The 27,756-nt window shown below is 35.5% G+C and overlaps 1 protein-coding gene and 1 pseudogene across 1 annotated transcript; both read left to right on the forward strand.

The window, feature by feature from the left end:
- Nucleotides 1-11,143: 11,143 nt before the first annotated feature.
- On the forward strand, nt 11,144-12,669 carry LOC133180000 (uncharacterized; annotated as a pseudogene).
- Nucleotides 12,670-14,960: 2,291 nt separating this feature from the next.
- LOC133180001 (uncharacterized) lies at nt 14,961-16,165 on the forward strand. The gene has a single exon (XM_061314632.1). The coding sequence runs from the start codon at nt 14,974-14,976 to the stop codon at nt 16,156-16,158; it is 1,185 nt and encodes a 394-aa protein (XP_061170616.1). The 5' UTR covers nt 14,961-14,973; the 3' UTR covers nt 16,159-16,165.
- The last annotated feature ends 11,591 nt before the right edge of the window (nt 16,166-27,756 follow it).

Here is a 27,756-nt window from a genome sequence, read left to right on the forward strand (position 1 = left end):
CATTGAGCCCTCTACCAAAATTGTGAAATTCATGGCCCCAGGGTCAGGGGTTCTGGCCCCAGGGTGGGGCTATATAGATCATGTAATGAAAGTGTATTATTTCTTTGAAAATCTTCTTCTCTGCTCCTGGGTATTAAATAAGGTAACTAAGTACATAGTTATGAAGAGCAAGAGTGCCTCTTCCAAAATTGTGAAATTCATGGCCCCAGGCTCAGGGGTTCTGGTGTTAGTGCGGGGCTCTATAGATTATATAGGGAAAATGCATTAATTCTCTGAAAATCTTCTTCTCTGCTCCTGGGTATTAATAAAGTAACTAAGTTCATAGTTATGATGAACAAGAGTGCCTCTTCCAAAATTGTGAAATTCATGGCCCCAGGGTGGGGCTATATAGATCATATAGTGAAAGTGCATTATTTCTTTGAAAATCTTCTTCTCTGCTCCTAGGTATTAAATAAGGTAGCTAAGTACATAGTTATGATGAGCAAGAGTGCCTTTTCCAAAATTGTGAAATTCATGGCCCCGGGGTTAGGGGTTCTGGTGTAAGGGCCGGGCTCTATTGATTATATAGGGAAAATGCATTAATTCTTTGAAAATCTTCTTCTTTGCTCCTGGGTATTAAATAAAGTAACTAAGTACATAGTTATGATGAACAAAAGTGCCTCTTCCAAAATTGTGAAATTCATGGCCCCAGGGTCAGTGGTTCTGGCCCCAGGGTGGGGCTATATAGATCATATAGTGAAAATGCATTAATTCTTTGAAAATCTTCTCCTCTGCTCCTGGGTATTAAATAAGGTAACTAAGTACATAGTTATGATGAGCAAGAGTGCCTTTTCCAAAATTGTGAAATTCATGGCCCCGGGGTTAGGGGTTCTGGTGTAAGGGCCGGGCTCTATTGATTATATAGGGAAAATTCATTAATTCTTTGAAAATCTTCTCTGCTCCTGGGTATTAAATAAAGTAACTAAGTACATAGTTATGATGAGCAAGAGAGCCTCTTCCAAAATTGTGAATTTCATGGCCCCAGGGTCAGGGGTTCTGGTGTTACGACGGGGCTCTATCGACTATATAGTGAAAATTCATTAATTCTTTGAAAATCTTCTCCTCTGCTCCTGGGCATTAAGGTGATAAACTAAGTACCTAGTTATGATGAGGAGGTGGACCCCTTCCAGAATTGTGAAAGCCATGGCCCCTGGGTCAGGGGTTCTGGTGTTAGGGCGGGGCTCTATTGATTATATAGTGAAAATGCATTAATTCTTTGAAAATCTTCTCCTCTGCTCCTGGGCATTAAGGTGATAAACTAAGTACCTAGTTATGATGAGGAGGTGGACCCCTTCCAGAATTGTGAAAGCCATGGCCCCAGGGTCAGGGGTTCTGGTGTTAGGGCGGGGCTCTATTGATTATATAGTGAAAATGCATTAATTCTTTGAAAATCTTCTTCTCTGCTCCTGGGTATTTTTTAAACCAACTAAGTGCATGGTTATGATGCATAAGGGTGCCTTTTCAAAAATTGTGAATTTCATGGCCCCAGGGTCAGGGGTTCTGGTGTTAGGGTGGGGCTCTATTGATTATATAGTGAAAATGCATTGATTCTTTGACAATCTTCTCTGCTACTGGAGATTATTTTAACAAACTAAGTGCATGGTTATGATGCATAAGGATGCCTTTTTAAAAATTGTGAATTTCATGGCCCCAGGATCAGGGGTTCCGGTGTTAGGGCGGTGTTCTATTGATTTTATAGTGAAAATGCATTGATTCTATGAAAATCTTCTTCTTTGCTACTGGAGATTATTTAAACAAACTAAGTGCATGATTATGATAGGCAAGGATGCCTCTTCCAAAATTTTTAAATACATGGCCTCAGTTTTTGGGGTTCTTGAGGAGGGAGGGGGGCTCTATTGATTATATAGTGAAAATGCATTAATTCTATTAATTAATCATTAACTAATCCTGTCTGCTCCTTAGTGTTGAGCTGATAAATAAATTGCTTAGCTATGATGAAGATGGGAGCTTCGAACAGAATTTTTAAGTCTTGTGGTCCTAGGGTCAGGGGTTCTGGCAAAACAAGGAAGGGGGGGGGGGCTTTTGAAAATATAGTGGAAAAGTTTTAATTCTTTGAAGTCCATAGTTATGATGATGAGGGTAACTCTTCCAAATTTGTAAATTTCTTGACCTTTGGTCTTGGGTTCTGGTGTTAGGGTAAGGCTTTGTTGAATCTGTAGTGAAAATGCATTGTACCTGTGAAATTCTTCTTTTCTTCTGGGCATATCGAAAGCAAACTGAGTAAAAGTTTAAATGATATAAGTAAGCGTATTTCTACCAGATTTTTGAACATCTGGACAATTTGTCTAAGCATTCTGGTCCTGGACAGGGTCCTATTAATTTGTATTCTACTGAGAGAAGTTATTTCCCTTTTCCATTCACCTTTGATAATTAATCACTGTAAATAATGTATTTGAAAGATTAATAGAATAAGATAATTATGCAAGAATGTTTATCATATAATTTAAAAAGTACTTTCTTCGTTTTAATAATCAGGCAGACCTGTAAGTAATAGATAAATAAAAATGAGACAAAAATAACTTATGAAAAGTTCTTCGAAGACCATAAGAGAGGTCAATGCTAGAGGTCTTAATATGGGTTTAAAAATAGTACAGAAGCACTAGTTTGTTAATAGTCTGCATGGTGATAATGTTAAGTGGGGGACAGATTAGAACTTAAGTTATGAGTTGATACTGAATACTAGACTAATTATTTTGTTGATCCTGATCTTCCTTACTTCTTTTGCTTTAGGGCAACAAAGCTTCATCTGTCAGTGTATTTAACTTCTAAATTGTTGTATTATACTCAGGTGACCGTTAAGGACCTTGGGCCTCTTGTTACAATTTAGAATCTACACTACCCCAGGATGCTTCCACATAAGTTTCAGCTTTTCTGGCCCAGTGGTTCTTGAGAAAAGATTTTTAAAGATTTTTCCTATATATTTCAATGTAAAACTTGTATTTCCTATTGTGGCCCCGCCCTACCCCCAGGGGTCATGGTTTTTACAATTTCGAATCTACACTACCCCAGGATGCTTCCACATAAGTTTAAGCTTTTCTGGTCCAGTGGTTCTTGAGAAGAAGATTTTTAAAGATTTTTCCTATATATTTCAATGTAAAACTTGGATTCCCTATTGTGGCCCCGCCTAACCCCCGGGGGTCATGATTTGAACAATTTAGAATCTACACTACTACAGGATGCTTCCACATAAGTTTCAGCTTTTCTGGTCCAGTGGTTCTTGAGAAGAAGATTTTTAAAGATTTTTCCTACATATTTCAATGTAAAACTTGGATTCCCTATTGTGGCCCCGCCCTACCCCCGGGGGTCATGATTTTTAAAATTTCGAATCTACACTACCCCAGGATGCTTCCACATAAGTTTCAGCTTTTCTGGTCCAGTGGTTCTTGAGAAGAAGATTTTTAAATATTTTTCCTATATATTTCAATGTAAAACTTGGATTCCCTATTGTGGCCACGCCCTACCCCCGGGGGTCATGATTTTTACAATTTAGAATCTACACTACCCCAGGATGCTTCCACATAAGTTTCAGCTTTTCTGGTCCAGTGGTTCTTGAGAAGAAGATTTTTAAAGATTTTTCCTATATATTTCAATGTAAAACTTGGATTCCCTATTGTGGCCCCGCCCTACCCCCGGGGGTCATGATTTTTACAATTTAGAATCTACACTATCCCAGGATGCTTCCACATAAGTTTCAGCTTTACTGGCCCTGTGGTTCTTGAGAAGAAGATTTTTTAATGACCCCACCCTATTTTTGTCTTCTCTTGATTATCTCCCCTTGTGAGGGGACTTGGCCCTTCATTTTAACAATTTAAATTCCCCTTTACCCAAGGATGCTTTGTACCAAGTTTGGTCAAAATTGGCGCAGTGGTTCTTGAGAAGAAGTCAAAAATGTGAAAAGTTTACAGACGGACGGACAGACAGACAGACGGACGGACGGACGACGGACAAAATGTGATCAGAAAAGCTCACTTGAGCCTTCGGCTCAGGTGAGCTAAAAAAAAACTTTAAAAAAAACACATTTGATAAAAAGATTAACAAGTAAATCTTCACCAACTGATGGTTTTAGAATTTATTTGATGCATGGAAGTCCTATTCTGTATAATGATATATTGCAATTTAAAACTGAAAACGTTATTCTATTTCTCAGGACTTTTTACATGAACAGGTCTTTTACTTTTGTTTACTATCGCCCTCGACAAAGAAGGTAAGGTGTAGATAATTATATAATATCGGCTACACTAAAAAGGATAGAAATCAAGAAACACATTGAAACATGATGCAGTGTACGTTTTCTTTGCATTGCCCTTTAACTTTTCGGTTAATTTTTTAACTAAACAAAAAAATCCAAAGTGTCACATGATGAAGTCAAATATCACAAGACAAACTCTTCGATTTTTCAAGTAGAGTGTCATGCTAGATGATACCTGACGGTTAAACTTCAAGTGCCTTTCTTAAATATAAAATGTTGCTTTTACCTCCCTGCGTTGAGAAATGACGCGAATAAGATGTTGGAGGACATATCTTTATGGAACGCCATAGCTGGCTGAAGGTCATTTTCATTTTATATGAGGTGGTATAACCTTTATGTGAAGTGGTTAAGTCATTATATATAGTGGTAAAATCATTATATTCAATGAAAACTTTATTATATGCAGTGGTTTTATCTTTATATACAGTGATAAAATCATTATATACAGTGATAAAATCATTATATTCATTGATAACTTTATTATATGCAGTGGTTTTATCATTATATTCAGTGGCAATGTCATTATATGTAGTGGTTAAATAATGTAATGAAGTGATAATATCGATATATTATGTTGTAAAATCATTATATGCAGTGGTTTTTCCATTATATACATTACTGAAATCTTTCTGTGATGTGATGAATTCAATATATACAGTACAAACATAATTTGTGTGATAAAGCAATCATTACATTGTATGAAACCCGCTGCATGTGGAGTGCCAAGTTAATTTCATTCAGTGCGACACCTTTACATGAAGTGAAAAATCTATTATGTGCAGTACTAACATCATTATATTATATAGTAAAATTATTATATATATTCCTAAAATCATACTTTGCAGTGGTAACATCTTTATATGAGGTGGTTAATTAATTATATGATGTTGTTAATTTGTTATATGATGTGGTCAAATCTTTATATGCATTAGTCGTTTCATGTTATGCAGTGGTAACTTCTTTATCATCATCTTATCTGGTCCTCTTGCAAAAACATTTTTAAAAAATGCGCGGAGTTCCAGTTTAAAGAGTGTTTGAAAATAGGAAACCCGGGCCGTGGCAAATTAAAAGCCGGGACTATTCGAGATTTTTCAAATTTCTGATTTAAAATTTTCAGATTCTTTTTTTAGGCTAATGTGTTTTCGCTGTAAAAAATTGTATTAAAATACTTGGTATTTTAGATTTTCTTGACGATTTTTGGTTTCAAGTAAAATTGTAGGCAGTTTCAATTTTCTGATTTAATATTTTATCTATTGTGCTATAAGTACTTAGTATTTTAAATTTTTTTTTTTTTTTTTTTTTTTTTTTTTTTTGATTTCCATGTTGGTAAAATGGGTAGACTGGGTTGGCGATATTTTATGTGTGTGTGTGTGTGTGTGTGTGTGTGTGTTTTTTTTTACATATTTGATAAAAATCTAATAAACTTAAAAATTATTCCGATGTTAAACACTGTATTTTAACTAAAAAAAACTATTTATTTTTGATAGTTATTTCTTTTTGAAAATGCTATTTTTGTGCAAAATACACATTTTCATGAAAAAAAGGATTATTAAACCAGATCCGATCATCCGGGAAGAACCTGGTGCGAAACACCATAAATCATTTCTAATTTCATAATATGCAAATGTGCACTGGTACATGTATCTATATGCTAGTAGATGGAAGGAAACTGGATTACGTTAAGTATGTAATTTGTTTAATACTTTTTTCGGGGGGGGGGGGGATGTTAAATTACTAATATCAACTATTTATAAGACTGTTTCTAAGACTTCAGAAAACCTTAAATCACATTGAAATGCTTAAAATAAAAATTGCTGCATGAAAACATTTCATTTTCAAGTTTCATCTTTGCCGTCGCCAACGTGGCACGGTGATCAGAGTGTCTGCTCTAAAAAACGCGGAATAAGGATTCAATCCTTACGTCACGGATTCGATTCCGACAGTGGGACGTTGAGACCGGTCCTTCGTAAGAGACCGCATAAAGCCATAAACCGAGGACCCGTGCCACAAAAGGTGTTTGAACGAAAAAAATCCCTCACTGCTCAATGGCCGTAAGTGCCGAGTATAGGACAAAATTTGCAGCTCTCCACTGGCAAATTGTGGCGTCTCCATATGAGTGAAAAATTCTCGAGAGGGACGTTAAACAGCAAACAAACAACCAAATTAAAATCGTTTTAGCCTTTTTGAATAAAATGATAAAATTAAGAGTTATCCTTCAAGGCTGAGGATCGGATATCCTTAAACCAAGCAACTTACGCGTGATTAAAGTTTGACACAAGGCTTTGCATTAATAGTCCTATAATTACATGTATATGTGATAATACTTTGATTAATTTATATTTTATCAAATGACATGAAGATAATGAACAAGTATTTCGGATTTTTTATGTTTGACTTCCGGGAGATCAAATCCGATTTTAATGAACCATTGGCGTCGGAAGGAAATTGATAGTGGGGTGGCTAATTGAAATAGAAAAAAAAAATCAAACCTGAAAAAAAAAAAAAACTTGACAAGCAAAAAAAAAAAGGAAAATTGTTCTTTCTCCAAACCCGAAAATCCTATTTCGGGGGTGTGGGTGGGTGGGGGGGGGTGGGGGGGGTGTTTGGTCGAACATCTTTCTGTACCAAATTCTTTTAAACACTACCAATTACCCTTCTTTCACTACAATGAATCGTGCCTGTAGAAAGTGGGGAGGGGGGGGGGGCTAGACCTACGCCCGAATTTTCAATGCCTATATTATGTCTACCTTTGTAAAGAAAAAAAAAGGGGGGGCAATAGCCCCCCCACGGTTCCGACGCCTATGTGAACCGGTTTTTCTTAAACGTGTCATTTCACTCAAAAAATGCCTTTCAAAGAATGAATAATTTTTAACATCAGAATAATTTAAAAGTTTATTAGCTTTCTGTCAAATATGGCAAAAAAAATAAATAAATAAATAAATAAAAAAACAAAAACAAAAACAAAAAACAACAAACAAACAAAACACGTAAAATGTCTACTTGATTGTCTACCCGATTTACCAACCTCACGGGCGGATTCAGAGAGGGCCTATGGGACCCGCCCCCCTCCCCCCTTGTGTCCAAAATATACATAAGATTTAATAAATCAATTGTTTTTTGGTTTGGCTGTGGGCTACCTACCCCGACCAAAAACTTGTCGGGCCCCCCTTTTCAAGATTCCTGGATCCACCACTGAACCTGGAAATCAACAATCGCCAAGAAAATCTAAATTACTAAGTATTTTAAAATTAAATGTAATTTTTACAGCGAATACACATTAACCTATAAAAATGAGTCTTAAAATTTCAGCACAGTTGATAAAATCAGGAAGCTGTATAATAGAATCAGAAATTAGAAAAATCTCGAATAGTCCCGGCTTTTAATTTGCCACGGCCCTGGTTTCCTATTTTCAAACACTCTTTAAACTGGAACTCCGCGCATTTTTTTTTAAATAAAAGGACCAGTTTAGATGATGATAAAGAAGTTACCACTGCATAACATGAAACGACTAATGCATATAAAGATTTGACCACATCATATAACAAATTAACAACATCATATAATTAATTAACCACCTCATATAAAGATGTTACCACTGCAAAGCATGATTTTAGGAATATATATAATAATTTTACTATATAATATAATGATGTTAGAACTGCACATAATAGATTTTTCACTTCATGTAAAGGTGTCGCACTGAATGAAATTAACTTGGCACTCCACATGCAGCGGGTTTCATACAATGTAATGATTGCTTTATCACACAAATTATGTTTGTACTGTATATATTGAATTCATCACATCACAAAAAGATTTAAAAAGACAAAAAGATATATAATGGAAAAACCACTGCATATAATGATTTTACAACATAATATATCGATATTATCACTTCATTACATTATTAAACCACTACATATAATGACATTGCCACTGAATATAATGATAAAACCACTGCATACAATAAAGTTATCAATGAAAATAATGATTTTATCACTGTATATAATGATAAAACCACTGCATATAATAAAGTTTTCAATGAATATAATGATTTTATCACTGTATATAATGATAAAACCACTACATATAATAAAGTTTTCATTGAATATAATGATTTTACCACTATATATAATCACTTCACCACTTCACATAAAGGTTATCCCACCTCATATAATATGAAAATGACCTTCAGGCAGCTATGGCGTTCCATATATCTTTGTTAAGTTCAGCTTTAATATAGGTTGCACAACAGTATTAAATTTTGCTATATATTCTTACCAAAAATGCGCAACTTTGAGTAGGTGGTATTAATTGAAAACAAACTTCCTTCTCAGATCTTGTAAAACAATTCTTTATAAAGATTTTAGGTGGCAAAGGTAAGTACCGGTCAAAAATTAGAAAAAAATAGAGGAACCTAAGGTTTGACTGTATATTATAGGTAATTTTATTGCTAGAATATTTTATGTGTGCATTTGGAGGGAATTGGTGGCCTTGTATATTTTATTGATATATGACACTTTAGTGTCACTACTACTGGTTATGGGATATGGACTAGAAATACGAAACTAAGATTAAAAAACTCACTCTTCTGGTATTTCACCAGAAAAGCGGGGTGGGTTCATAGGATGAATTGTAGCTTGTAAACGAGGTGGCTGAGCCATTATCTCTTGCTGTTCAATGGTATGTACAAGTGTCGGTGTGCAATTTGTGTGGTACCTTAGGGCATTAGCACGGGTCTGGAAGCAGTTGCGGATCCGGCGAAAGATTGCAAATAGGCTTAATTTACATGAAATTTTGAGATTGTCCCTGTGCCATCATTAGGGCTCATTGTGTAAGTTGTACATGTTTTATTCCTAAAAGCTTCAAATTCCTCAAGAGACAAGACCATACTGTTATTACATGTAGAGAATATTTAAAATTTTCCAATGCACGTTTTAAAAGCAGCTCAATATTAAGGAAACCTTCAGTCAAACGTTTTGATTGCCCAAAAAAAACTATCCTCTGCTACCTTAGGTGGCAGAGGATAGTTTTTTTTAATGCCAAACATGTGCCGAGGGGGTACACATACATGCGATCCATAAAAACATGCACATGGGGACAGTTTTCCAGGGGCTAATTAATTACACTTCATATGCCCATGGCTCACAAATTATGTCAACAAATTACATGTAATCTGACTATTAGAGTGCACGTGTACCAAAAATGCACCTGGGGACTCCAAATTTTGGCTTGTTTTTCCAAGATCTGGGCCTCATTCACACCCATACAACCCACCCCCAGGCCCGAGCGAGCAGGATAAAACACCCAGTAGTCTGTAAATCAATGCAAGCCCTAATAAAAATTCACCAATTGATATGGGGCCATTCACCTTCCCTCTGAGATACACACCTTCTTCTAAGGCCTACTGCTTCTAAGCTGAATTTCCTCTGCAACTGACCACGTGTCTTAGTTTCGCATTTACAACTCTGTATATGATGAACATCATAGTGACACCTACATGTTGCACATCATTTTTTTCAGCAAGCACTCTGCTACACTGCAAATGTGTCCCATAATTATTCTAATCATTTTTCTACATAAAATATCACATCAAACAGGGGATATCTCAATTTTTTAAGAAATTTGACCGGGTCTTTAGTACGAAACTATCTCCTGCCACCTTAGTACCAGAAAATACATAGCCATCCAGCAAGGCACGCAAGTTTGTTTCGGTCGAAGTCGAGCAGGTGCTTGAAAATCAAGTGCAGGACCTAATCACTCCCCACTCAAATACAGCATATAGAAAAATTAGCATGTCCTAAATTATAATGAATCTAGTCAGTACTGAAAATTTACATATTGTTTTTCATCTCATAAAAAAATCAGCTCCAGTCTCGTGTTGAAATGCTCGAATCGGAAGGGAAGATTCATGAATTATTTTGCGTCAGCCATGATTTGACGTGAACCTCAAGTGAAATACTGTAGGTTCACGTGAAATACTGTTATCTTAAGTGAGATCTCGCGAGAAGTGACGAGATTAGTAGAACTTGTCACATTCGTGGTTTGGCCGCCGTAGAGAGCGGACGGTACCGCGGACTTTCCATTTGCTTCGATATTTCCACGCCCCTGCTGTAGGTGAGTTTTTAAATTTATTTATGTGGCAATGGAATAGGTTTAGCCTATAGGATTGCACTTTTTATGCTAGTAGTTCGACAGTGGCCGTGTACATGTAGTAATGTGTAAATTTTGTGGCAATGGAATAGATTCGGTCTATAGGATTGCACGCTTTTCTAAGTTTTTTAACGGCAGTGGCCATGAGATATTTATGTATGGAGATTGTGGCAATGGAATAGGTTTAGCCTATAGGATTGCGCAATGTTGTTTTTATTGTACGAGAGATTGAGAGAAAACAAAATAATGCGATATTGTAAGGGTAACGCTATTAATACTGTTGATAGTGGACACTGGTTAAGTGTTGGGGAGTATTTTGGAATTCTTGTAGAATTTTATGATATTTACAAGTATTATAAGCTGGATATATAGAGTGCTTTGTCTGTAAAATTTGTAAATAATTTTCTGAAGACTTGAGCTTGAGCTTTCGGTGCGGATTGCACGTGCTATGCCAGAGTTCGGTTCATTGTATAAGGGTGACCCGGTCTTAAGCAGTTACTATAGGAAGGCCTACACATTGGGTACACAAAATATGTTTTTGTGTTAAATTGCTATTAGTAGTATGTTTTGTTGTATACTGTGCTCTATGTGAGTAAGGGAAAAAAAAAAACAAAAAAAAAAACAAAAAAAACCATGATTAAGATGTTAGCATTTTATATCTATATCCTTAAATTTTATAGGATGAGTGTACTTAAACCAAAACATTCCCTAGTTGGGAAATCTTTGGTATCAGTGATACTGAAATTCAAAGCGCAAGAAGATAGAATTGAGGAGTGTGACCTGAACAGATTGAAAAAAAGGGCACTCTTTAACCAGGTATTGGTATAGTAAATAATTGGTTTTAATTATGCGTATTGAATTTTGTATTCAGTTGCTTGTAAGGTTATGGTTTATATTTATGTAGATATAATCAGGATGAGTTGAGATCTGAGTTTGAAGGACTTACAGGAGAGAACCCCAAATAATTGGTTTTAATTATGCATATTGAATTTTGTATTCAGTTGCTTGTAAGGTTATGGTTTATATTTATGTAGATATAATCAGGATGAGTTGAGATCTGAGTTTGAAGGACTTACAGGAGAGAACCCAAGAGACATTTTGCTCCTGGCAGGGAGGGAAGAGGATTTTGATAGTCTGGTTATCTTGATGCATTTTGCGAATGCGAATCTGGTGGGGGCACCAAAAGGTCAAAGTATAGTGCAAACTTCCACTTCTGAAGCTAATCAAACGGTGGCTTCTTTTAATATTAGTGGAGCTGTGGCCCCATCTAGCTCAGCTGCTACTAGCTCATCTGTGGCCACAACATCTAGTGTTTCTCGGGCATCAGGTAATATTTTAATATGCCTTACTTTGTAAGACTTTAATAGAATATGGGAGGTGTAAATATTTTGCATATGAGGTATATTGAGAAAACTTAGAATTATATTTTGTTTATCTTTAGGTGACAAGAATATGCAAACCAGATTGAGGGATATAGAGAAGAAGATGGAATCCATAAAAGAAAAATCGGGGGAGGATCAGGTAGAGGAGTGTTTAAGACAAGTTTGGATTATGGCTGGTCGTCCTAATCTTACGCAGGCGCATGTCCTCTTGGCTGCATTGGAAACACTTCTTGATGTTGCATTTAGAAACTCTCATAAAGATGCTGATTTTTATTCAAAAGCATTTACACATTGTAAAAAGTATGAGAATTCTAAAGATTTATGTGGGCTTACTATGAAGTTATTTGGTTCAGCTGAGGATAAGAAAATTGCTAATGTTGTAGCTGATTGGCTTAAGGGGAAGAAGTATGAAGGGTCCGGGGTAGCTGAGGAAAAAGAGAATGTTGGGCAAAATAATTACAAAAATTTGGGAGATTTGTCAGGAATGCAGGCTAATCATTATCCTTATTTACCATTGATGTGACAGCCACAGTTCCCCTTTTCACCTTATCCCATGCCATATTCTGGGTACCCTGCCCAGGGTTTTGGGTTCCCTCGTCCTTCAGGTAGAGGTATGGGTGTGCGCCCTCGCAGGGGGAGATGTTTGTTTTGTAAAGACTTGGGACATTTTATAGCTGATTGTCCAAAAATGAAAAAAATAAAATAATTGTTTTGGATACAAAGCTTTCAACTCGGGGGTTTCTAATGCCCTTTGTGATTATTCACATGAGTTGAGGGTTGAGTATCCTCCTCTGTAATTAACTTATTAGCATCCTTTCTTTTATTCATTTTGATTTCAGAATGAAGTGTTTGCTAAGCCAAAATTTTGTCCTGTTATACCAGATTGGGAATTGAACTCCGGTTTTGATCCAGAATGTATTGTTCAAAGAGAAAAGGATGAAAAATGGGTTAATTACAGGAGTGAGAATGCTCAACCCTCAACTTGTGTGACTGCTGAAGACGTTGCTAAGAAAAATGTAGAATTTAATTTTGAAAATTTAGGATTTCGAGATCCTAATTATTTTTTACCGGGAAATTTGCATTTATATTTGCATGAGTGGGGAAATATAGATGCCCCAGATAATGTTCTTGAATGGTTAAAGGAACGGATTGATGTTAAAAAGTTTTTTAAACCTTTTAGTGGAAATTTTAGGGGCAAGAGTTACAGTTCAAAGGTTCCACCCTCAGTTTATATTCCAAATTCTAACTTGTGTGAACAATTCTAAGATTTTATTGTAAAAACATTGTATGAAAAGTTAGAAAATGGATCCGTTACACTGGTTGGGAAGGTTGGTTTTTGTGAGCCACCTCATTTGGTTTTGCCTCTTACAGTGGAACCTACAAAACCACGTTTGTGCTATGATGAAAGATTTTTGAATCTCTGGGTGAAGGATTGTCCTTTCTCTTTAGATACTTTGAAAGATGTTCCACGCTTAGTTCAGAGAGGTATGTTTATGTCTAGTATTGATGACAAGTCGGGATATGATCAAATTTGTTTGAGTGAGAAGTCTAGAACATATTTTGGATTACAGTTTGGAGGTTGGTTTATGGTATTTAATACTCTACCATTTGGTTTCAAAGCAAGTGCTTTTATTTATCAAAGTATAGGCATGGTGGCTACGAGTTGGTGTAGGTCGTTAGGTGTACCATGTTTGCAATATATTGATGATAGGTGGATTGGGGGATTTTTGCAGTCTCTTTTCCATGGCCCCAAAGTTCCTCCAGATGAATGTCAGTTGGCAGATAAGGCATGATACATTGTATGTCAAGTTATGATAAGATTAGGATATTTTCTCAATATTACAAAGTCAGTCTTGGTTCCAGTGAAATGTTTAAAAATTTTAGGGATGTTGGTAGACTCTGAGAGATTGGCATTTATAATTCCAGATGAGAAAAAAGGGAAGTTTATTAAGTTGAGAGAGAGCATCTTAAATTGTGATAAGATGAGTATTCTTACTTTACAAAAGTTTGCTGGCAAATGTGTATCTTTTATGTTAGTATTTCCAGGGGCTAAGTTGTATACAAAGGAAGTAAACAGAGCAATAGATTTAGCAGCGAAGAGAAGTGGATTCGTGCATATGACGAATGAGTTAAGACAGGAAATTTTGTATTGGAGATTTAGAGATAATTGGAATGGTTGTTTTTCTTGGAGGCCTGAGAAGCATTTACAAATCACATTGGCTTCAGATGCATCTAAGTTTAAATGGGGGGCCTTGGTAGATGTTGAGGGTCGACAGATAGTGTGCTCAGATTACTGGAGTAATGAGGATGATAGGCCCATTCATATAAAAGAGGCTCAGGCCTTGTTCAACGCTCTATGTTCGGTTAAGGAGGTGGTTAAAAATCATAGGGTAGATGCATGTGTAGATAATTTAGCTTATGTGTATGGTTGGGAAAGTATGAGTGGGAAAGATCCTGTTTTAAACAGAATCGTGAAAGGTTTGTGGAATTTCAGCGTGGATAATAATATTGATTTACACTTGTTGTATGTGAGATCCGAAGAAACCCAGCAGAGTGTCATTCAAGAAAGTTGTCAGCATTGGATTGTAGGTTAACTGGTGAAAAATTTCAGATCATTGAAAAAAGATTTGGTCCGCATTCAGTTGATCTAATGTCCCTTGATTCTAACTGCATGGCAAGCATAGTAAATGGGAACCCTTTAAGGCATTTCACACCGTACCTTACACCATTGTCTGCAGGTGTAAATGTATTTTCTCAGGATATAGCATTAGAGAAAAATCCATATGTATTTCCGCCATTTAGGCTTATTCTCCCTCTTATTGCATATCTTAAAATTTAGGGCGTTGAAGCTTGTACAATGGTTGTTCCTGGGTTATCGCCAATCCCAGTTTGGTGACCTTTGGTCAGTCAGTATGCAATGGATAGGTTTGTACTCGGTAGAAAAGGGGAAAAGGGTGTGCTGTTATTCCCTTCAAAATCTGGGTTTTCTGAAGCAAAGCATGGATTATTGTATGATTTAATTGTGGTCAGGCTAGTTTTTCACAAGTAAATTAAGTTTCGTTGTATTTTCAGGTAGTTCTGGTCAGTGAAGTGGATACTCAGTATTGTGGTGTGCAGAAGAACTGTTTGATGCAATATTCTATAGAAAGGCGCATTGCTTATCTGAACAATTTACTAGATTCTAAGGCATACTGTAAAAAAAAGTTAACTCTAAAGGTTGATTTTGAAACGGTAATTGCGAAGAATTTTTTCGAAGCAACTCCAGAAGATTTAAGATTATTTCTTATTAGAAAAGACAAAGTGGGTAGGACTCGAGTTCATGATTTAACTTGTCCATTTCTTGGTATTGCAAGTGCAAATTCATGTTTTTGTCCAGTGCAATTGGCAGCAGGGACAGTCTCTTCTTTCATCGCACAATTTAAGGCAATGTTTAATGAGATAGGTAGGGCTGAACCTTGGGATAGTACAAGACATTTGGAAAGATGTAATCCAGCAGATAGTGTTCTCTTGAGGAGGTATGTGGATGCAGTAAAATTAGAACAAGCAATGTCTCATGTGTCTTTAAAACAGGCCAAACCTATATTTCTTAATAAGCTGGAGAAATTGAGTTTGTATTTAAATGATAAGTTGTTAAGAACAGATCTTAGTGTGGGAAATAGATATGTTTGTTTGCGAGATCAAGCCTTCTTTAAGGTTTTGTTCTATTCTGGTGATCGTGCTTATGATTTGGCATTGTGTTTATCTCAGGAAGTAAAGAAGCTTTCAGATGAGAAGGGTTATTTGTTAAGCCATACTGTTGGGAAAACCCTAGGTAATGGTCATGTAAATGAATTTGTGCTACCTAAGGTTCAAAATCAGGTCATTTGTCCTGTGGAAGGTTTGAGGAAATGTATAGAAGGATCAAGGGATATGGGTGTTGATTTGAGGACAGGCTACTTGTTTCGGTCATTGGATTCATCAAGGACTTTAGTTCTAGACAACCATGTAACGACTTCAGCAATGTCTGATAGATTGAGAAAATATCTTATTTCTTTGGATATTTATGAAGGGGAAACGGCACATAGTTTTAGGGCAGGTTGTGGTATTACCCTGATGACAAATAACACAACTTCTTCTGAAGAAATTATGGAACATGTTGGTTGGCGAAGTCGACAATCATTTAACAGATATTCTAGGATCAATAGAATAGTGGGGACAACTGGGGTGGCTTACATGTTAGCAAAGGTATCAGTTCTGAAAGATGGGGACGTTAATGTTATTTATGACAAATTTGGGGACTATTCTAGACTTCCACAAGCTTTCCAGTTTGATTAGAGGGTTGGGAGGAAGCTTTCCAGTTTGATTAGAGGGTTGGGAGGAAAGTCATTTATATTGAAAATAATGATTATTGGGATCCCAGTGTATTACTGTGTTGTACTTTGCATTGTATGTACTGATTAATGCTTGTTAATTTCAATAAAGGATTTGTTAAAATGTTATTTATTATTTATTTAGTAGTGGGTTAAGTATTGGGAGAGACTTAGTTGGTTTATAATATTATACATGTGAAGTGTATTGAGTTATATGAAAGGTTGGGTATTTGAAGTAAGAGTTTTCCTATTTTACCCAATACTTGCTACCCGAGTCACTTTGAGAGTGTCTTGCTTAAGATACACTAGTATCTTAAGTGAGATCTCGCGAAAAGTGACGAGATTAGTAGAACTTGTCACATTCGTAGTTTGGCTGGTAAAGACAAGTGAAGTGTACTGCGGAATGCATAGTTTGCAGATATAAGGCATTTAAGTAATGTGGGTCATAGAAAAAAAAATTATATATAATGATAGGTGATGCTCTTGAAGTGCTCGAGTTTTCCTATTTTACCCAATACTTACTACCCGAGTCACTTTGAGAGTGTCTTGCTTAAGATACACTAGTATGACACCTATAGGTGTCGTAACAGTATTTCACGAGGTTCACGTCAAATCATGGCTGACGCAAAATAATTCCTGAATCTTCCCTTCCGATTCGGGCATTTGAACACGAGACTGGAGCTGAATTTTATTATGAGATGAAAAACAATGTGTAAACTTCCTGTTTCGACTAGATTTATTATAATTTAGGGCGTGCTGATTTTTCTATATACTGTATTTGAGTGGGGAGTGATTAGGTCCTGGACTTGATTTTCAACCACCTGCTCGACTTCGATCGAAACAAACTTGCGTGCCTTGCTGGATGGCTATGTATTTTTTGGTACTAAAATCTTTATAAAGAATTGTTTTACAAGATCTGAAAAGGAAACTTTTCAAAAGTTTGTTTTCAATTAATACCACCTACTCAAAGTTGCGCATTTTTGGTAAGAATATACTCTAAGTATAAAAGTTAACTACTCAAATCTAAACAAATAGAAAACTGTAAGTTTATGCAATGAAAACATTACAGCAATAAAAAAAACACTACAATTGTCCCTCCTTAAGAAGATATGGACTTCCACTTTCCATTAAAAAAAAAATTAAACAAAATATATGTATACAAACATGGACATAATATAGCTTACTATATACATTCACATCGTAAGTACCCTCATAATTTGGCAGATGTCAAAACATATTTCACAGTCACTTCACTTTATTCCTGGGTTGGCTGAACACAATCCAGTTAGGTAGTCAATGAGTTTTTAAGTCTGCGTTACACTCCCTCTCATGTTTTTCCCTAGCATGTTCTACTATTTTCATTTTGAAGATAAGAAGGTCCTCCATGCAGTGTTATCTATAACTCATCAATCTCTGCGTCTAAATGAAGTGTCAATTTTACAAAGTCTCTGGTAGTTGGCAGGACAGAAGGCTTATTAAATTTGTTAATCCTTAGTGACACCAAAGCAATCGAAGATATGGATGTTGTTTATTCAGAAGAATGCACTTGCAGAAAGTCATCTGCACTTTTCTTTACATATTCGCCATTTTCCTGAAAGCTACTCCTTGTAGAATTTCTGCAGCTTTAACAAGATTGTGACATACAGGTAACTTATTGCTAATGAAGGAATTTTAAAGCTCAAAATTTGCTGCTCGTTTCTAGCAAAACCAACAAGCTGCTTCACATCATCCACAATCATGTCAAAAGACGGGGGGAAATATCTTTGCTCGTATCAGTCTCATTCCAATTCAATTGGATATTTAGCCTTGCTAACTGCCTCATTTTTTGGGATATGTAGTTGGTCCTTCATTGCCCCAACTGATTAAGGGAAAACTTTCCCAAATTGGAGGATCACGTCACCGATTATGGAAATGCAGATCTCACCCTGCTTCATTTTACTAAGCATTATGTCTTTAATTTCTACCAGGATGTTGTCTGTGCAAGAAGCAGTCTGGACCTAGCAATGATTCCATCTTGATGATTGGATTCATTTCAAAGGCAACTTCTTGTCTCCATAATTATTTTTTTTATAAAAAGCCGAAGCAGTATATGCATGGAAGGTACACTTTTGCCAAATGATTTCCTTTGGAGGGAGAATTTACTTACAATTTTGCAAAGGCCTTTTCTTTCAAGTTTCTTAGCGTTTTTATCGGACTCTTTTGAAACAAGTTCTCCATCAATAGTTAACTGGTCTACTTCCTCTGTGTTAGCGGAATTTTCTCTGCACAAATGATACGTACATAGTAAGGAACCCATGTTGATTCTGTCTGTGTGGCTCAACTTGTTAAGGTCAAATCTTAAAACATCCATTCCCCCATATCCTGGCTGATACGTTGTTAATATCTGGAGAAACCCAGCGTGCTGAATAAAAAGGAAAACAAAGTGTGGTGTGCAAGACGGTGTCTAGCACTGCTTGAAGTTTGGCTTTACAAAACAAGGAAAGAATGTAAATTTAATATTTACAATACCATTAATTGATAGAGGGTATGGAGCATTCGTGATTTTTGTGCCAGTTTTTATTATAACAAGGATGACATAGAAGCCCCTTGGACTCAAACAACACATCCCTTAATAGTACACAAATTTCCTCTTCAAAGTAAACCCTTTTCAGCTACCTAACATTTTCATGTTTGTTACTGAAAGCGGGGCCCTTTGAGGTGGCCACCATCTCAATGATATCTAATATATTTTATAGTGTCTACTGACGATTAATTACATGCTTACATGCTTAAAGCAAGAAGACATATTTTGTACAAAATCCCGTAGTTAGATAAGAGCAAAAGTATAGATAAGATATACCCCCTGTCTTTATTTTTTTTTAACTTATTAAAAGTATCTATTTCATTAATTGACGTTTTCTTTTTATTCGAAAAAAATTATTTTGATATCTGCTGTACTGTGTTATTACGTGTTATACTTCGGGCACTGTTTCAATTTTATCAAAGGATAAAAGAAGGGAATTTAGTCTATTAAACAATTAAATAAAGGCTATTATTAAGATTTTATAAATGTATTTATGAATATTGTAATAATTTTTTGTATTATGATGTAACATTTTTTTGTAGTATTATGAATAATTCTTTTTTTTTTTTAATCTTATTTATTCATTAATTTATCTTTGACCAGTACGACGATGATTTGAATATAATCACCTGCAGTTCACTGGGGGCCTCCATGGGCTGACAAAAAGAAAACACTACAATTATACGCATAGATTTATTTAACAGGGAAAATATTAAGGTTTAACAGCACATTATACCTTTCTTTTCTAGTCCGAATTAACTGACGTTTTCCAGGCTTTTTTTTACGATTTTGATATTTTCTGTGCCATTTCCTGGAAAACGTCAGATATTTCGGACTATTTTTCCCTGGCTGATGTTGAGATAGACTTCTCGTTCTAAGTCTACACAATCACATTGATGATTGTGTTTGCCTATGCCTTTATATCACTCCATTTTACACTGTCCTGGCGGTTTCTTAGCAAAAAAAAAAACTATAAAATGTCCAAAAATGTATACACAAACAATGTATTGTGGGCAATTCAGCTACTTTCCAAAAGGATTTTATGGGAACCTCAGTCTCTGAAGTCTTGCGCAATCACCTGATAGTGTACCCCTTTTTCAAAAGGAAATTAATAAACTAGGAAATCATCCTTTCATGCTTTATTTCCAATTAATAATTTCCCCTAAAGATAGTTTATATATGTAAAAGCAAATGAACCAACTCTGGACTTGCGAACAATAAAACCTACTTCTCTGTATGAAATACCACCATAAAAATTTATAAAATCAGTAGTTAATAATCCTTATCGGAACAAAAGAAACCAGAAACACGTCCTCTGGTTTTTTGCAACAGAAATAAGCTGAAATAAAACAATCTAAACACCGTAAACTACAAATTTGAATAGATCTAAACACCCTATAGTACAAATTTACACAGATGGTTCAAAGGACAGAGGTAGGGTTGCTGCTGCTGCAGTGGCCAATAATGATGTTTTTTCCTACACGACTTCGGAAGAAACCGATTTTTACTCCTAATTTCTAGTAAAAATTATTTAAGGAATCACTGTCTAGTTAGTAGAGTATGCCAGGGCATCAGCGATAGTTGGAAACGTGGGATAATTGGCATAACGGACGAAGCCCTTTATGCAAGAATTATCCCGCGTTTCCAACTATTATTGATGACTCTGGCATACTCTACGAAAGAGACAGTGATTACTTATATTTCCATCTCATTGTGAAATAAAATTGTAAATTTAGATTTTAAAAATGTACACTAATAGATTTAAATTACACGAGGCCTTACATGTCAATTTCAATAGTCCCCGCCAACTGACGTCAGACACGAAGACAGCCGCATGAGAATTACATGCATATTAGGTCTTCTTAGATCCTGGCCCTTTGCTTGGCGAAATTTACATTCCGGTAGAATGATCAAGAAATCAACTCAACTAACTTTCAAAGAGTTATCACAGAGAAAACAAATAGAAAGGGAAATATTTTACAATATTTTCAGACTAGCCCTTATGCTTACAGTCCATACAGAGAAATGCTTTGTTCTGAAGTAGTTTGGGAGGAAAATTGAAATTTTATTACTCATAATAAACTATACCTGGCATAATAGTGACTGCAATTTGCAAAGTACTGATCTTTTCCCAGAATATCTGTATATGGGGAAATGCCTGACCCGTTGTTGTTAAAAACTCAACAGTCATACTTGTTCTCTGAAATCAAGATTACAAAAGATGAGATAAAGTTTGACCAAATTGCAAATAAACTTAAAAAATATTTAAATTCAAGAGAAAATTTATGAGGGTCGGATAACTCTGATTACTTACGCCAAAAAGCGCGCGAAAAAGTGTACATCCTTGCATAACTTGTCTTTATAAATATTTTGACGTGTTTCTGCACGTTGCATCGCCATTCTGAAGTTCCACTATTCGTTATCCAGGACAATTAAAAACTTTTACAAAGCCAGGACTAAACAACCTTCTGAAAATCTACGCTTAACCTCAAATAATCTCCTGGTCCTCTGTAATCGCATCCTAAGAGTCCTCCTGATTATGGTGTACTCTCCACTGAATCATTTAAATATTATAGATTCCCCGTACTCATTCAATGTCAAAACCGTTAACATTACCAAAAGCCACATTGCGAAGAAAATTTTTCAGTAACTTCATTCAAAATCAGAACATAAATAGTAGCGCTTCAAATAATTACAAGTTTAAGAGAGTGTTTATAATTTATAAATTAAACGAGACTTACCTGGACGTTGAAGTTTGATTGGGATTCTACTCGAATTCGTCACTGGAAAAAAATGGAGGAATCACGTGATAGTGCTAGCTTATCAGATCTCAGTGTAAGTCTAATTTAATAGCCGAAGAAAGTCTATAAGAAAAAAATTCTAGGGAGGGCAAACAACAATTTAAAAAAGGGGAAGGGCATGTGATTCCTCCATTTTTTCCAGTGATGAAGTAGATACGGTTTTAAGACAAGGAGCAATTGTATTGATTGTGACTGCACTGTATTGCTTTTGTTAGCTGATCAAAAGTACACAAGATTTTCTCAGATCTTTACTTACACTTATGTGCTTATACAAATGATACACTACAACTAACGATCATGGTACATGTAGTTGATGAGGTTATTTACTGGTAAATGTGTACCAATAATATTTATACCCCACACAACAAGTTGCGGGGGTAGAATATTTTTGACCCGTCCGTCAGCCAGTCAGTCCTTTTTTTGTCAGAGCAGCTCCTCATAAACCGATGCACAGAATTTCGTCAAACTTTCCAGATACTTAGGACACAATGTGTAGATGTGCATATTACCAGGAAATTCCGATTCCTTTATTTTTTCTTGGAATTTCGACACTTTTCAACAGATTTTTGGCCATAACTTGAATATAGAGATGAAAAGTTTGTCAGCACAACTCCTCTTAAACTGCTGCACAGAAATTGGTCAAACTTTGCAGATATTTAGTACACAATGTGTAGATCTGCATATTACCAGGAAATTCCGATTCCTTTATTTTGGCCCTAAGAGTTTTGCCTATTATTGAGGAAATTTTCCAGCTAAGATATAAGGAAATCCACTGGAATCAACTTTTGTAATGAAATTTTATGTGAAATATTTTATGACCTTAAAAGACCCCTATTGATTTTAAGATCATAATATGAATGATTTACACTCACACACAATCTTTGATAGATCCCCCCCCCCCTCAAATTGGTGCTTTGCCTTAAATAATTTCATCAGTACAGATTGCTTAATGTTTTACGCCGAATCGGCACTATTTCAGCCGTATATCGGCGAATGATAAGTACAGTATATAAACAAATCCATATAAACAAATTCATATGACTACATCATAATTTTGTTTCCATCAATTATTTAATAGCGATTCTCTGTAACCACTTAAACTTCTTTGCCACGCATGGTCACCGATTTTGATGAAACTTTGCCCATTATTACAACTTGACACCAGAAACATATATCAAATAAAATTTCGTTGCTATGTGTCTTGGTTGCCATGGTAACAGCCAGAAAAGTTGAAAAAATTGAGATTTTCAGCTACTTTAAATCTTTATTAAGTCTTAATAAAGACTAAGAAAAACAAACAAACCATTCTCCCAAAAACATGACACCTTGTTGCCACTTATGCTATAAAGAAACTATTTAGAATTAATCTCTAAGTAAGTGGTAACCATGGATACATTTGGAATACATTTTAGATGCTGAAAAATGCTGAAAAACGCTCTATAGTCACAAATGATAGATGTTACATGATCAAACTCAATCAACAACATAAGAAAAACAATGAAAAATATTTGACCTCATGTAATTAGGTATTGGCAATATTATTCTAAAAATTACTTTCATGGTTGCCATGGTAACAGAGTGTCACCATGCAAAATTTGTTGCTATGATTAGGTTGATGCTACTATCTTGAGGGAATAAATGAAAATCCATGACTGGCACATATACATCCTTAGGACCTTGCAACACCAACAACATAAGAAAAATTGAGATTAATTGTTACTTTGCAGTGTAACCATGGAAACAACGTACTAGTTGTTTAAATTGATATTTTTTTTGCTGCTTTGGGTATTTACTAACCTTTTAATCAAGAAAAATATTATTTGAATCACCTTGAATAGTACTTATCTCGTAGAACTAAAGTTGAATATCATATATTGATAAAGATTATTGAAAAATACAACACTGTTGCTATGGTTACCAAGAAGAGAAAATGTTCGATTTTGTTAATTTTTTGTCAATATTAGACCCTATGTGCCAGCTTTTTGCATCCAGTTAGAGATTGGGTGATAGTCAAAACTGAAAGTCAGGTTAGTTGTTCACATATATCAATCATTAAAGTTTTGGGAATCTACATACAACTGTACGTTTCCAAGGAAACAGAGTATTTTTCAGATTTTTATGCATGTTTTTTCGCCTTATTTCCATAGCAACGCACTATTTAAAGAATTGAAATTGAATTTTTTGAAATGTGAAAATTAGGGTCACACCAAGGCCTTTGAAAATTGATCATCAGTTATATAGAAATATGCTTTTTAAAAAGATAGGATAAGATTAAAACACTAAGAGAGTAAATTTAAAATCCCTTCGTGGTATTAAAACCATGGCAACCATTGCCATCCTATAAGAAATATCATATTTTATCCTTGGTATATGTTACAAGGATCTCTTCTCTATTAATTGTTTGCATTTCAACCTATAATTATGTTCCCCAAACGAAGTTGGGGAACATATTGTTTTTACTCTGTTTCTTATTATTATTATTATTATTCTTCTTCTTCTTCTTCCTGGGTACTTTTTTGTCCGCGAGTGATCTCGTCAACTACTCATCCGATTGAGGTGAAACCTTTTTAGGGTTAATAGGCATGTTATGTAGATTTGCGGAATCAAGGTCATTTTAAGCGCACGTGCATGCACGTGCGTGCGCGTGCAATGCGTAAAATGACCAATATACTTGATATAGCTGTAACTTTTATATTTTTTGATGAAATGCTTTGATACTCAGAATATAAGGATATATTAAAAGTGTAAACAAGATGACATGGTCAACATGCACATGCATGCACGTGTGCGCACGCGCAAAGTCTAGACAAGATGATGTGGACATCATGCTCATGAATGCACATGCGCGCGCGTGCAATGTGTTAAATGACCAATATACTTAATGTAGCCATAACTTTTATATTTTTTTATGAAAAGCTTTGATACTAAGAATAAACCGACATATTATAAGTGTAGACAAAATGGCATGGTCATTATGAACATGCATGCAGGTGCGCATGCGTGCAATGCTAAGATGACCAATATACTTGATATAGCTGGAACTTATTTATTTTTTGATGAAATGTTTTAATACTGAGAATATAAAGATGCATTAATAGTATAGATGAGATGACATGGTCATCCTGCACATGCATGCACGTGCGCGCGCGTGAAATGCAAAAAACTATCAATATACTTCATTGGCTTATTTAATGAAGCTTACAGGAAATAAGACACCAAAAGGGTGTTGGGAGCGTTTGGGGAACATCTGTAACGGTCCCCGTTACAATTATAACTAGTTATTATTATTAAGGTCTTCCGTCTCCAACGGAAGACCTTATTGTTTTCGTTCGGTTTCTTTTTCCCTATTATTATTATTATTATTATTCTTACCGATTTTGTGCACGCGAGTTCTCGAAAACGTCTTGGCCGATTTTCATGAAACTTTCAGATCTGATAGGTATTGATCTGAACCTTATTGGAAATTTTTTTCGTTGATGACGTCACTTTCTATCTTGAGATATTTAGGATTTTCTGATTTTTAGAGGGTCGGCTTGTCCTGGAAACTCCTCCGAAACGACATACGATATTGAGGCAAGATTTTCAGTGAGGGTAGGGGAAGGTTGGTAGATTTGCAGGCAGGTGTCCAAATCTCTATAGCGCAAAAGGCGCCGAAGCTCGGTAGGGCTCAAAAAATGTCTCAGAAACATCTCACAAAATTTTACACCTTTTCTTTCATATCTTCATACCTGCTAAGAATTTGTTAAAACATATAGAAGAAAAGTTGTGCAGAATGATACGACCTTTCATTTGATATCAAGAAAAAGGGGCGGACCCCTCACATTAGGGGCTCAGAGGGGCCAAAAGTCTTTCATCTTTAACTCTTTAACGATCAATAATTTGTAATGCATTACTGAAGCAAAGATGCTTATCTTAACGATTTACAACAATATATGACAAGTTTCTGATCATATGTTACGTAATAAGGGGTCACAAGGGGCCAGAATGCTAAATCTTTGACGCTTTATATCTCGAAAAGGGGGAATATTTTGATAAGCAATACTGAACAAAAGATGGTCAGAATAATGTTCTAAACAATATGAACCCTTTCAGTTTTTGTCAAACGGCCCCATTAAGGACTTGGAGGGGTAGCCCCTAAATATTTCCATTCAGCATATCTCCATAACGAAAAGAAATCTCTGAATAGTTGTTGAACAAAAAGTCTTCAAAATCACAAGATCTTTTATTTGATATCAAGAAAAAGGGGCTGACCCCTCAAATTAGAGGCTCAGAGGGGCCAAAAGTCTTTCATCTATAACTCTATAACGATCAATAATTTGTAATACATTACTGAAGCAAAGATCCTTATTTTAACGATTTACAACAATATCTGATAAGATTCTGATCATATGTTACGTAATAAGGGGTCACAAGGGGCCAGAATGCTAAATCTTTGACGCTTTATATCTCGAAAAGGGGGAATATTTTGATAAGCAATACTGAACAAAAGATGGTCAGAATAATGTTCTAAACAATATGAACCCTTTCAGTTTTTGTCAAGCGGCCCCATTAAGGACTTGGAGGGGTGGCCCCTAAATATTTCCATTCAGCATATCTCCATAACGAAAAGAAATCTCTGAATAGTTGTTGAACAAAAAGTCTTCAAAATCACAAGATCTTTTATTTGATATCAAGAAAAAGGGGCTGACCCCTCAAATTAGGGGCTCAGAGGGGCCAAAAGTCTTTCATCTATAATTCTTTAACGATCAATAATTTGTAATACATTACTGAAGCAAAGATCCTTATCTTAACGATTTACAACAATATCTGATAAGATTCTGATCATATGTTACGTAATAAGGGGTCACAAGAGGCCAGAATGCTAAATCTTTGACGCTTTATATCTCGAAAAGGGGGAATATTTTGATAAGCAATACTGAACAAAAGTTGGTCAAAATAATGTTCTAAACAATATGAACCCTTTCAGTTTTTGTCAAACGGCCCCATTAAGGACTTGGATGGGTGGCCCCTAAATATTTCCATTCAGCATATCTCCACAACGAAAAGAAATCTCTGAATATTTCTTGAACAAAACGTTTTCAAAATCAGAAGACCTTTCAATTGATATCAAGAAAAAGGGGCTGACCCCTCAAACTAGGGGCTGAGAGGGGCCAAAAGCATGTCATCTATAGCTTTTTTAATAATGTTATATAAATCAAAAGAATGAAATCTAATTAGGGAAGTCTATATATTATTATCTTTTAACAAAGATCATAGTCAAAATCGTATCTCATCTTATCGAAAAATCGGACGGAAGACCTACTCGTTGCTCGCAACGAGATCTCATCTAGTTATTATTATTTTTCTTCCTGGGTACTTTTTTGTCCGTGAGTGATCTCGTAAACTACACATCCAATTGAGGTGAAACCTTTTTAGGGTTAATAGGAATGTTATGTAGATTTGCGGAACGAAGGTCATTTTGCGCGCACGCGCATGCACGTGCGTGCGCGTGCAATGCGTAAAATGTTCAATATACTTGATATAGCTGTAACTTTTATATTTTTTGATGAAATGCTTTGATACTCAGAATATAAGGATATATTAATAGTGTAGACAAGATGACATGGTCAGAATGCGCATGCATGCACGTGCGCGCATGCGCATTGATTGAAATAATCAATACAATTGATATAGACTTAACTTGTACATTTTTTGATGAATTGCATTGAAACTTAGAATATAAATATATATTAGAAGTGTACACAAGAAGACTTGATCAGCGCACACATGCATGTACGTGGGTGCACGTGCGCGCGCGTGCAATGAGTAAAATGACAGATATACTTGATATAGCTTTAACTTTCATATCTTTTAATGAAATGCTTTGATACTCAGGATATCAGGATATATTAATAGTGTAGACAAGATGACATGGTCAGAATGCACATGCATGCACGTGTGCGCATGCGCAATGATTGAAATAACCAATACAAATGATATAGACTTAACTTGCACATTTTTTGATGAATTGCTTTGAAACTCAGAATATAAATATATATTAGAAGTGTAAACAAGATGACATGATCAGCGCACACATGCATGCACTTGCAAGCACGTGCGTGCGCATACAATGAGTAGAATGACCAATATACTTGATATAGCCAAAACTTTCATATCTTCTGATGAAATACTTTAATACTCAGAATATAAGGATATATTA

Source organism: Saccostrea echinata, unplaced genomic scaffold, assembly GCF_033153115.1.
Source record: "Saccostrea echinata isolate AGI-Se365-2 ecotype Australia unplaced genomic scaffold, CSIRO_AGI_Sech_v1 ptg000005l, whole genome shotgun sequence".
Taxonomy (NCBI): domain Eukaryota; kingdom Metazoa; phylum Mollusca; class Bivalvia; order Ostreida; family Ostreidae; genus Saccostrea; species Saccostrea echinata.

Bases quoted from the DNA above. Each gene is read 5' to 3' on its own strand.
- LOC133180001 (XM_061314632.1), top strand. From the start codon at position 14,974: ATGCAATATTCTATAGAAAGGCGCATTGCTTATCTGAACAATTTACTA.